Here is a 13,032-nt window from a genome sequence, read left to right as displayed (position 1 = left end):
AAAAATGCTTCTGTCAACACAATCCTTTTATGAACTTTGCTCGTTTTGTAGCTCATTTTTAAAGCAATATTGTAATTATCCTGTAAAAATCTGATAAAGCTCATGAGAGACAGATGGAAGGCATTTGCAGACGCTTCCCTTATCACCCATCCTGTATCAGATGGAAAATTGCTTTGCTTTAATCCTGTGTTTTTTTTGTAAATTTCAAACAGTGTGTACATTGAAGGTCACGCAACCTTTCACTTGGAGGTTGGGCGAGTTTAACAAATTAACAGCTGTATGATAACGACCAAGTGTTAAGTTCAAATTTTATAAACATCTTCAAATTGTTCCATTGCTCTTTTCATCTTTCCTGCATTTCTTTACTGTTGCACCTTGTATATCTCAGTGATGACAGTCTCGTTCAGAATAGATGATTGAGATTCCACATCTACTTTAGGCCTTAACCACATGGAGTAGGCTGGCTCTTCTTTTGAGTTCTAAGCAAGTGCTGTATCGCCATCTTTCAGATGAAATGGACCAGAAATTGTTGAGGTGGTTAAAATTTTTTTTTTAAATCTTGTAGTACTTAAGCATCCAGGCTTTTCAGGTGCCATGCCCAACATTCATGGCTGTATGTAATCTGTTTAGGCAGATTAAGCATGCCACTCGTTACAGCAGAAAAACAGACAGCCAAATCAAATCAGCCTCCCTATCTGTATAGCTGCAACACATGGGCCCTCAAACTTACCCCAAAACAGATGAACTGGCCATTCATCTCACTTTCTGTTTACGGGACCCTGTGGGAATGCCTGCCTACACAAGAGTAAGTATACTTCAGGGATAATTCATTGGTTGTGAAGTGCTCTAGTACACCTTCAAGTTATGAAATACTCTTTCTAACTGATCTGGCCTTTTTAAAAGAAAATCCTACTTCCTGTTTGTCTGATTTCTGTGCCTTGTCATCAGTTTTTGTCTGATTTCTGTGCTTTGTCATCAGTTTTCAAGACACTCATTGGAAGAATTACCCATATTGTTGATATTGGGTGTGCTGCATATCATTAACAAAAAAGGCACACTGAGTGAGAGTGTGGAATCATTTGACAACCACATTTAGGTTCAAATTAACATGCATCACTTTGGGATTGAGTAATATATTTTTCCATCGTGCTAAGTTCTTGGAGTAGAAATAACACCATTTGATGATTATTGCAAAAGATATTATAATTTCTTTTCCCACTGATATGGATCTTTTTCCCGTAAGTAATTTAGGAGATTATAGATTGGCTAGTTCAACATTGATAGTAAGAAATTTAATTGAATTCCTTGTAAAATAGAAAATTATTTTAAAATATAAAGAAACCAAAAATAATGAACAGCCAACATGCATTTTAAAGCCTTTGCTTCATTGACCACACTGAATTTTTTGAATTGGTGACAGATAGACAAGGGCAAGTTACTAGATCTAATATATTTAGATTTCCAAAGCACCTTTGATAATGCACCACATAATCATCTAATTAACAAAGTCACAACATGTAGAGGAGATGGTGGTGTGGTGGTAATCTTCCGAACTAGTTCAGAGGCCCAAGCTAATGCTTTGGCGACTTGGGTTCAGATCCCTACAAGTTAACTGGTGTAGTTCAAATTTAATTAATAAATCTGGAGTTGAAATTAGTTTCAGTAATGGCAATTAATGATTAAAATTATCAGCAATTGTTGTAAAAACCCATTTGGTTCACTTATGTCCTTTAGGGAGGTAGATCTACTATCCTTACCTAGTCTGGCCTGCACATGACTCTAGACTCTCAGCAAGGTCTTTGACTTTTAACTGCCCTCTGAAATGGTCATGCAAGACACTCAGTTCAAGGGGTGTTAAAGATGCTGGTGCCCACATCTTGATTTTTTTTCTTTAAAAGTAGCAGAAGATTCAATGCAGCAAATAAATACATACTAATTCTTCAAAGTGACTGAAAGGAGTAAATGGGGTTACACAAGGATTGATACTTTGATTGCTTTGATCACAAATTATATTAATAATTTAATCAAACACAATTTCTAATGGAATGGATCATCACTTGGGAATACTGAAACACATTACAAGGAAATATTAATAAGATTTCAGAAACGGCATATAATTAACCAATAAGTTCCACCTTTAAGTATGAGGTGTTATTTTAGTACGCTATAGTAGGGAGGTTATGTATTCTTCGGAAAATAAGAATCTATTTGGGATAAGAGGTGCAAAGGGATGCAAGTGTTTAAATACACAAATTTCTAAAAATCATGATGGAAGCCATCGAGACCAAACAAAAACAATGAAGAACTGGAATATATTTCTGGAGGAATAGCATTTTAAAGTAGAGAAGTTATACTAAACTTGTACCAAACTTGGTTACACTATATTTGGTGTTGTCTGAAGTACGTTTCCATGTTCGAAAATGGATAAAGAGACACTGGAGATGGTGTGAAGAAGGTACATAAATGATTAGGTTGTGAATGCAGGAGGTATGGATAGTAGATTATATCAATATTGGTGGTGTAGTGTACAGCGAAGAAAGTTACCTCAGATTCAACGGGACCTTGATCAGATGGGCCAATGGGCCAAGCAGTGACAGATGAAGTTTAATTTAGGTAACTGCAATGTGCATTTTAGAAAGGCAAATCAGGGCAGGACTTATACATTTAATGGTTAGGTGCTAGGGAGTGTTGCTGAACAAAGAGATCTTGGAGTGCGGGTTCAAAGTTCCTTGAAAGTGGAGTCACAGGTAAACAAGGTAATGAAGAAAGTGTTTGATATGCTTGCCTTTATTGGTCAGTGTATTGCGTATAGAGTTGAGAGGCCACGTTGCGGCGGTGCAGACATTGGTTTGGCCACTTCTAAAATACTGCATTCAATTCTGGTCTCCCTGCTGTGGGAAGGATGTTGTGAAACTTGAAAAGGTTCAGAAAAGATTTATAAGGATGTTGCCAGGGTTGGAGGATTTGAGCAATTGGGAGAGGCTGAACAGGCTGGGGCTGTTTTCTATGGAATGTCAGAGGCTGAGGGATGACCTTATAGAGGTTTATAAAACCATGAGACACGGGGCTGAGTGAATAGTCAAGGTGGGGGGTCCAAAACTAGAAGGCGTAAGTTTAAGATGAGAGGGTAAAGATTTAAAAGGGACCTAAAGGGCAACTATTTCATTCAGAGGGTGGTGCCTGTATAGAATGAGCTGCCAGAGGAAGTGGTGGAGGTTGGTACAATTTAATCATTTAAAAGATATCTGGATGGGAATATGAAGAGGAAGGCTTTAGAGGAATATGGGCCAAATGCTGGCAAATGGGACCAGATGAATTTAGGATGTCTGATTAGTATGGACAAATTGGACCGAAGGGTCTGTTTCCATTCTGAATAGTTCTATGACTGTATGAACTCTATGACTATAACAACATTTGTATGTAAGATATATTTGGAGGTGCTGGTGTTTGACTGGGGTGTACAAAGTTTAAAAATTACACAACACCAGGTTATCATTCAACAGGTCTATTTGGAAGCATTAGCCACCTGATGAAGGAGTAGCGCTTGGAAAGCTAGTGCTTCCAAATAAACCTGTTGGACTATAACCTGGTGTTGTGTGGTTTTTAAATTTGTAAATAAATGCTTGACTTGAGGTTATACTGATTCAGAATGGATGGCCAAGTTGGCCTTAGTTTATCTTGGAAAGAGAAAGCTGAGGAATTACCTACTAAACAATTGTCAAAATTATGAAAGATTTTGACGGAATGGACAGAGGGCACATTTTCATCTGTTGAGAAAGGTAAAATTATTTTATGTTAACAGCCTCTAATCACCAAGAAACTGAATGGGGATTTCAATAGAAACATCTTTACCCAGTGAATGGTGAGAAACCATAGGTAGTGATTAAGGCAAATATTGCAGCTGAAATCAAGGGGAAGCCACATAAGCCTATGAAGGTGATAGGAATAAAAGATCATGCTGATCAGAATTTGATGGGTATGGAAAGGAGGAAGAATAAGTGGAGCATAAACACTGGTATGAACTAGTTACACTGGATGGTGTGATTTAGTGCCCTATCTTTTATAATACTTTTCCAGTTAGAATATGTTATTTTTCCCCTCGCTTTGTCTCATTGGCTGTTACTGTGTTGAAGTATCATTGATTTGTTGCATAAAAAAATGTTGTAGAGCTAAAAGACTCAGCGCTGATTTTCTTTTTTAACCATTTGTACTAAAATCTAAAACATTCAGAATAACTGAGCTATATGTTTGTCATTCCAAAGTAGCTGAATGGGTAAAGAGGAAGACACTGTGCCCGTATTAAGGTTAGAAGATACTAAATATACCTGGAATTCTGGCACTGTGCTATTCTATTGAATGTTATTTGAAGTATTCATAAAATGACTCTGTTCCTATTGCAGGATAAGTGTTTCAGTTAATCAGAGGATTATAGCACTTCCTCATGACAATCGTCAAGTTCGATTATTTGATATGTCAGGAGTACGTTTAGCACGTCTACCCCGCAGTAATCGTCAGGTAATTCAAATTTTATTTCAGTGCTTAATTTTTATCCTTCTAATAGACTTATCATTAAGCTAGTGACTTTTCTCATACAATTATAACCAAGAGAATTAGGATTGCTTCAAGGTTTGTAAAAATGAATAGATGCATTTTGTTGAACTAGCAGTAGTTCCTGTGCCTGAAAATAGTTGAAACTTAGTTATTGACCAATCTTTGTGTTTCCTTAAGAAGCTTTAATCAGCCAATCTTACAATATCTACAGAACTGTGGAAGTCAAAAGATTAAAAAGTGAACAAGACCATTCTTTTCATCAAATTTGTAAATGCATCACAATGTAACTATAATGACATAACATTGCATTTTACTTTGTCCATAAGGTTAAGTAGAGTAATAATTTCTTGAAAAATCGAAGCTTACAAAAAAATTGTATATATCTTAAGTGCAAAATGATGCACAAACTGAAGCCGACATTTATGAATATAGAACCTTATAAATATTGCCAGTTTAATACATTTTCCCTTGACAACTGTGGCCATGCACTTGGTAAACTGTACTGGCGTTTGATGTAAAAATGAATAGATGCATTTTGATGAAATAGCAGTAGTTCCTGCGCCGAAAAATAGTTGAAACTTAGTTATTGACCAATCTTTGGGTTTCCTTAGGAAGCTTTAATCAGCAAATCTTACAATATTTACAGAACTCAGTTGGTGACAAACCAACTCACATGGGTCCAGGTTCAAGTCACACTCTAGGACTTGAGCACTGACATCAAGGTTGCCACTCCATTGTCGCATTGAGGGAGCATTCCATTTTTGGTAGGACGGTAAACTGTGGTCATATCTGCCTGCTTGGTTGAATGAAAAAGTTCCCCTGGTGGTATTTCAAGGAAGAGCATGGGAGTTATCCCTGATGTGCTGACTAATGATTATCTGTCAGCATCACAGAAAAAAAATCATCTGGCCATTATCACATACATAGCTGTTGTCCAAGTTTGCTGGGTGCAAATTTACAGCTTTGTTAGCTCTGCTGGAACAGTAACTACACTTCAAAAGCACGTTATTGGTATGAAACTTAAAAGGGTTCAGAAAAGAGGGGTTGGAGGGATATAGAGAAAGGCTGAATAGACTGGAGCTATTTTTCTTGGAGAGTCTGAGGCTGACTATAATTTTATAGAGGTTTATAAAATTATGAGGGGGATGGATAGGGTAAATAGACAAAGCCTTTTCCCTGGGGTGGGCGAGTCCAAAACAAGAAGGCATTGGTTTAAGGTGAGAAGGGAAAGATATAAAAGGGACCTAAGGGGCAACTATTTCATGCAGAGAGTGGTGCGGATATGGAATGAGCTGCCAGAGGAAGTGGTAGAGTCAGGTACAGCTACAACATTCAAAAGGCATCTGGATGGATATATGAATGGGAAGGGTTTAGAGGGATATGGGGCAAATGCTGGCAGATGGGACTAATTAAGATACCTGGTCGTCATGAACAAGTTGGACTGAAGGGTCTGTGTGATTCTATGACTATGAAGTACATTATTGTAGCACTTTCATAGTGATTATACTATATGGATGTAAGTCTTGCCTTTTGTTCTTTCCTTGGTTCAGCTTTCATTGGGAGTTAGAAAATAACATGGATTTCACAAAAGCGTCATCGATATTAATTTTACATATATTTAGGTATTTGACTGATATGCCTAGACATCATAGGATGCAATAACAGAAGTAGGCCATTTGGTCCATTGAGTCTGTTCTGTCATGTCATTCAGTGAGATAATGGCTGACCTGATAATCCTTATCTCCAATCGCCTGCCTTTTCCCCATAACTCTCGATTCCCTCACTGATTTAAAAAAATGTCTGTTTATCTCAGCCTTGAATATATTTGATGGTAACCAACCTCTACTGATTGGTTATTCATAGACACTTGCACAGATTGATACTGTCTGAAAGAAGAATTTCCTCCTAACCTCTGACCTAACTGGGTGACCCCTTCCTCCAAGATTATGCCCTTGTATTATGTTGCCCCACAAGAGGATGTTTACCATGTCAAACTTCCTATATGTTTAAATAGAATTGCCTCTCATTCTTCTAAACTCATCCATACATTCTGCAACCAACTCCCCTTCTCATAAGAAAAGCCCTCCTTACCACAAAGCAATCCAGTGAAACGTCCCTGTACTGCCTCTCCAATGTCAGTACGTCTCCTTAGATAAGGGGACCAAAGCTTTTCACAATGTTGCAACTGTGGTCTACCTTGCACCTTTTATAGTTTTAGGAAAACCTCCCTGTTTTTATACTTCACTCCCTTTGAAATAAAAGTCGACATCTCATTTGCCTTCTCTATTACCTGCTGAACTTGTATGTTAGCTTTTGGTGATTAATGCAGAAGGACTTCTAAATCCTTTACTACTGCAGAAGCTCTCTGAAGTCTTTCTTCAGTTAACTAATATTTAGCTCATCTTTTCTTTGTGTCAAATTGCATAACTTCACATTTTAACTTTGTCAAGTTTTGCCCTCATATCTAACCTTTCTATGTCCCGCTGCAGGCTGTTTATGTCATCCTCGCCATTTGTATTCTCAGCTATTTCTTGTGTCATCTGCAAATGTTCCTACAGTGCATGTACTTCTATCTTCCATGTCATTAGTATATACTGTAAGTAATTGTGATCTCAGTACTGATCTCTGTGGCATGCTGTTGGTCACAGGTAACCATTCTGAAAATGTCCACCCCACTTCCTTTCTCCTAACCTGCCTTTTATTAGTTAACCAATTCTCTATTCATGCTAATATATTTCCTCAGTACCATGGACTCTTATCTGATTAAGTAGTCTATTGTACTGCACCTTAACAATCACCTTCTGGAAATTCAAATGTATTCACTGCTTCCTCTTTATTTACCCTCGTTACCCTCACAAAAAGACCTCTTTTTGTGAGGCATAATTTCTTCTTCATGAAACCATGCTTGATTTTGTATTTCTAAACACTGTCCTATGCATCTTTTATAATAGACGCTAAAATTTTCTAAAGAACTGCAATATAATGAAATTCAAAATGCTTGACGTGAAAAAAATCTGGGAAAGTGCTCGTACTTAGAAAGAAAGAAAATAATGTGTTTTGAATACGAAAGTGATCTGGGGATCCTGTTTTATAATACATTAATACTGTCATCAACAATGTTGAAAGGTATTAGGTAAAGAAAATCAGATTTTGAGATATACCATTAACCCGAAATAGGAAGGTATTCCTGCCACTCTGAGTATTGTGTGAACAGTTGGTTTCAGTGGGCACAAACAACTATTGTAACTATGAAAGTGAACATAAGGGAGCAACCAGAATGATTTGAAGAGGTGGAGGGATTGTATTATGAGGAATAATTATGATAATTAGACATTCTTGTTGTTGTGGTTCTGTTCGCCGAGCTGGGAATTTGTGTTGCAAACGTTTCGTCCCCTGTCTAGGTGCCATCCTCAGTGCTTGGGAGCCTCCTGTGAAGCGCTTCTATGATCTTTCCTCTGGCATTTATAGTGGTTTGAATCTGCTGCTTCCGGTTGTCAGTTCCAGCTGTCCGCTGCAGTGGCCAGTATATTGGGTCCAGGTCGATGTGCTTATTGATTGAATCTGTGGATGAGTGCCATGCCTCTAGGAATTCCCTGGCTGTTCTCTGTTTGGCTTGCCCTATAATAGTAGTGTTGTCCCAGTCGAATTCATGTTGCTTGTCATCTGCGTGTGTGGCTACTAAGGATAGCTGGTCGTGTCGTTTCGTGGCTAGTTGGTGTTCATGGATGCGGATCGTTAGCTGTCTTCCTGTTTGTCCTATGTAGTGGTTTGTGCAGTCCTTGCATGGGATTTTGTACACTACATTGGTTTTGCTCATGCTGGTATTGGGTCCTTTGTCCAGGTGAGTTGTTGTCTGAGAGTGGCTGTTGGTTTGTGTGCTGTTATGAGTCTTAGTGGTTGCAGTAGTCTGGCTGTCAGTTCAGAAATGTTCCTGATGTATGGTATGATGTAGTGTACAAAATCCCATACAAGGACTGCACAAACCACTACATCGGACAAACGGGAAGACCGCTAACGATCCGCATCCATGAACACCAACTAGCCACAAAACGACACGACCAGCTATCCTTAGTAGCCACACACGCAGATGACAAGCAACATGAATTCGACTGGGACAGCACTACTATTATAGGGCAGGCCAAACAGAGAACAGCCAGGGAATTCCTAGAGGCATGGCACTCATCCGCAGATTCTATCAACAAACACATTGACCTGGACCCAATATACCGGCCACTGCAGCGGACAGCTGGAACTGACAACCGGAAGCGGCAGAGACAGGCCACTATAAATGCCGGAGGAAACATCATAGAAGCACTTCACAGGAGGCTCCCAAGCACTGAGGATGTCACCTAGACAGGGGACGAAACGTTTGCAACACAAATTCCCAGCTCGGCGAACAGAACCACAACAATGAGCACCCGAGCTACTAATCTTCTCCCAAACTTTGAATTAGACATTCTGATATTTTAGAATCATCAGGTCAGATTGTTCAGGAAAGATGTTAGGCAGCACTTCTGCACACGAAGGGTGGTAGACATTTGGAACTCTCTTCCACAAACAGTAGTGGATGCTAGATCAACTCTTACTTTTAAATCTGGAATGTGTAAATTTTTATTGAGCAAAGGGGTTAAGGATATAGGCCAAAGGCAGGTCTCTGGAGATAGGCTACAGTCAGCTATGAAATCATTGTATGGTGGAATAGGCTCGAGGAGCTGAATGGCCTACTCCTGTTCCTTTGTTACTGAAAGGATGAGGTGGGGAGGTGATATGATTATCAATTTCAAGATTCTAATGGGTATCAATAATGCATCACTTTGGGAATGAGTAAGGTTTTTTTTAGAACTCTTAAGCTGCTTGAACAGAAGTAACACAGTCTGATGATTATTGTAAACCCTGCCATTTTGCTGTAGAACAGGAGAACATGAGTTGCAGTTGATAGGGGATAAATTCAAGACTGATCTATCAAAGCATTTATAAGTGAGTGGTGTATCTATGGAACAAGATGGTGGAAGCAAAAAATATTAATTCATTCAGATGCTCACTGTGCTCCTCTAGCAAGATGGTGCAGATACAATGGGCTGAATAGCTTACTTCTGCATTGTGACACTTCAGTGATTCATTTGTGGGACCTGACGGTCATTGGCTGACCAGCATTTATTGCCCATCTCTCCTGTATTCTTGAGAAGTTGGTGGCGAGCTACCTTCTTGAACTGCTGCAGTTGTTCTGTGCAATTGTTCTGATGCAATGTGTCACTAATTCAAGATATGATGAATGGAAAGTGTAACATGCTTTGGAGAAACTTTAGATATGTGGCTTCTCAGGTTTTCCACTGCTGGGGATTTTTTTGTTGCCTCCTATCTGGACCTGTTATATTCTAATTGATAATGATCAATGACATGTCAATTGTATCAACCAACCACCAGTTTGTATAGAGCTAAAACTAAATGGAAGTAATAAAAATGCTAAGCTTACTGTAAAGTTGGAACTATTGAATACTAAACTGGAAATCATAACATTCATCAATGAACTGCAAGTTTCAATAATTCAGATGATTCCAATTTGCAGAAAACCTCGACACTAAGATGATAGCCATAAGTCTCCTGCAGTCCATGCCAAGAAGTTGCCATAAATTTAAAAGCATGATTGAGAATAGCAGTGCTTATTTCTAGGAAATCCTTCCCCTCCTTTGTGATGTGGTCATTCATTTTACTGACAAATTTAGTCTTCTCTAAAGAAGCCAAATTGTTTACTAGAGTTCTAGTGTAATGCTAATCAACCACAAAAGCCTAAGAAATTAAATAGAATAGAAAGGATTCAGAGCCTGCAAGAGGAAATAACTTATGTTGGGGTGACAGACTACTAACTCCTTTTTATCATCTGTTACAGGGCCATCGGCGTATGGTGTGCTGCACAGCTTGGAGTGAGGACAATCCAACATGCAACCTCTTCTCTTGTGGTTTTGATCGTCAAGCTATTGGTTGGAATATCAATATCCCAGCACTCTTGCAAGAAAAGTAAAATACCATAGAGTGTTTCAAAACTGACTTTAAATAACTCTAATCTTTATATGCTTAACTATGTTTCTATTGTTGTTACTGCTGTGAGTCTTCCATCTAAGAAGAAAGAATTGTATGATTGGCATTGAATGGCTTAACATGCATAATCTGCATGCAATGTCCATGAAACTATGCTTGGTTAATGAGCCAATCTTGAATGCAACCATGCATATTTCTTATGTTTGTAATTTATGTGTTCTTCGCTGGTCGTTAGAATTGGTTGACCTTCTCACATACGGCGTATAAATGATTTGCACAGAAGTTATAGCTGGATTCTGTAGCAGTGTGAGCAGGGCATTTTTGAATGACTGAAAAAATGTGAAGTTCTACCAAATGTAAATTATGTGAAGGGTATAGTTGTGTTTGTTGTAACCTGAAAATTCTACATATCTTCCTTGTTGCCTTGTAGAAAATGCGGGGTTAGGATATTGCAATTTTGATGTAATTTCACACATTATATTTTCCTTCAGCAGTCTTTCTACCTGCAATCAGTATCTGACTGTATCAATGTACTGCAGTGAATTTGAGTTATGTATTTAGATCTTTTCCTCATTTCAGCAATGTTTGGAATTCAGGTATTTGAATGTCATACGAGTAGGCAGTAATGTTCATCTGTGGAATTATAACCTCATATAATGTAGTTAGTCAATTATAGGCCTTGGCTCTGATATGCATTTTGTCAAAACGTACACTAATGAGAAAGAAATGCTATATAGTATTTTTTGTATACTTTTTTTCTTTACTTTTGTGATTCAAGCCAATATTAAGTGCACAGAGTCCTACCTCCAATCTGTGTGAATGTGGGCATATGATTAGTGTTGTAATGTCTGCGATCAGGAAGACTCATTAAAGACTAAAGGCAAATTATTTGCATTCGAGATCTCATGCGCACCATAACTTTGTTAGTCACATGAGACTTCAAGTGCTGAACATAATGGCTTGGATATCTAAATATGCACAAATTAACTAAATTCCGAGTTTAAATGATTTGGAACCTATTGTGTTTCAGATTTAATGTATATTTGCATATTTTTACATAGTTAAGCACAATCGTGCTTAATATTAAGTAATTTGGCCAGCAACCAATTCAAGTGACAAAGCATTGTGGTGCTATCCTTTGTCCAGTATGCTGTCAATGCAATAATCTAATTTCATGAATTATTTTGGTTCCTGCGTTAGTACCAACAGAAGCTTGAAATAATCAGATGTTTACTGGCAGGTATAGATTTTAATTTTTTTTTATTAACCCCAAAGATCAGTAATGTTCAAAACTGCAGCCTGCATTTAGCTGCCTGAATGCTAAACAATGTATTGCATATTGTTCATAATCTGTGTTTCAATTGATGTTGGCTTTAGTGTTAATGGTTTCAGTGTCGCAGTTAGAGCAAATAATGCAGGAAACAGTTTTTTTTATTTTCTAACAACTGGACAATCTTAATGGACTTGTTTGGATTTGATATCAGCAAATGAATGGTTGATTTCCAAGTCAGCAGTCCATAGCTGCCTTGGAACTTCCTATTGGATGGATGAATACTGCAGTATGCTGAGTATGATTATGATACTGTCACAACATATGGCAGTTTACAAGTAGAGCACTGGATATTGTTTAAGCAGCAGATTGTTCTGACATAAACTATAAACTATCCAATGTAAGAAACATTACTAGACAAGATGTTGTAACTTCTAAAATCAATTTTTGTTTGTTTGTGTGATTTGTATCACGTCCCCGTGTATTCCATGGCAACTCAGTAAAAATGTAGTTCCTTCTTTTCATTAAAGCATTAAATATTTGTGTTATAAATTACTTTTCCAGTGCTTTGGGACTGCTGATTCAATGTTGCATAGAGGTGTGACAACAACTTATATGCAAGTAAAATGTTTTCGGAGATGATTGTAATGTTATTCATAAGTAGTCATAAAGCTGCCAAGAGCATTTTTGCAGAGAACATTTACTGCACTAGGTGGTTGGATCAGACAATGAATAGGATTTCTGATCTAAGGTAATACATGTTGCTAACTGTTGCTAACTGTCATGCTCATTTTTGTCAGGTTTCAGACTGCAACACAGACTTCTACTGAAACAGATGTGGAAAGATGTTCTGTTTCTGTATTGTGATAAGACACTTGTGCATTACATATGTTTCTCTAAAAGAAACCCCAGTTGTACCCATTTCACTTATCTATCAGTATTTTAGCATGTTGTTTAAAAATGAATTTTCATTTATTTCAGAAGCTTGAAACAAAGTGTGAAATTAAAAGTGAAAGAAAAAAGATTTTGTTTTGGCTGAATTATATTGATTTCTGTTGCAGAGAATGTAATATGGTGTTTAATTGCCCAATTCCATACTTCTGTTACATCTATATTTTACTATATCAATTGATTCCTCGCCTATCTCCATAGTTCTATCTTCTGTAACCTCAGAG

The 13,032-nt window shown here is 37.8% G+C and overlaps 1 protein-coding gene across 4 annotated transcripts in view; it reads left to right on the top strand.

The window, feature by feature from the left end:
* Positions 1 to 12,412, top strand: part of wdr37 (WD repeat domain 37) — a 150,166-nt gene extending 137,754 nt beyond the window's left edge. For all 4 annotated transcript variants that reach the window (XM_072576163.1, XM_072576164.1, XM_072576162.1 and 1 more), the window contains 2 exons: positions 4,401 to 4,515; positions 10,439 to 12,412. In XM_072576163.1, the coding sequence (XP_072432264.1) occupies positions 4,401 to 4,515; positions 10,439 to 10,570 (247 nt within the window). In that variant the 3' untranslated portion in view covers positions 10,571 to 12,412. The remainder of the gene's footprint in view (positions 1 to 4,400; positions 4,516 to 10,438) is intronic.
* Positions 12,413 to 13,032: the final 620 nt, after the last annotated feature.

The sequence above is a fragment of the Chiloscyllium punctatum genome, chromosome 8 (assembly GCF_047496795.1).
Source record: "Chiloscyllium punctatum isolate Juve2018m chromosome 8, sChiPun1.3, whole genome shotgun sequence".
Taxonomy (NCBI): Eukaryota; Metazoa; Chordata; class Chondrichthyes; order Orectolobiformes; family Hemiscylliidae; genus Chiloscyllium; species Chiloscyllium punctatum.
Note: the sequence above shows the minus strand (reverse complement) of the source record. Positions and strands in the feature narration are given on the sequence as shown.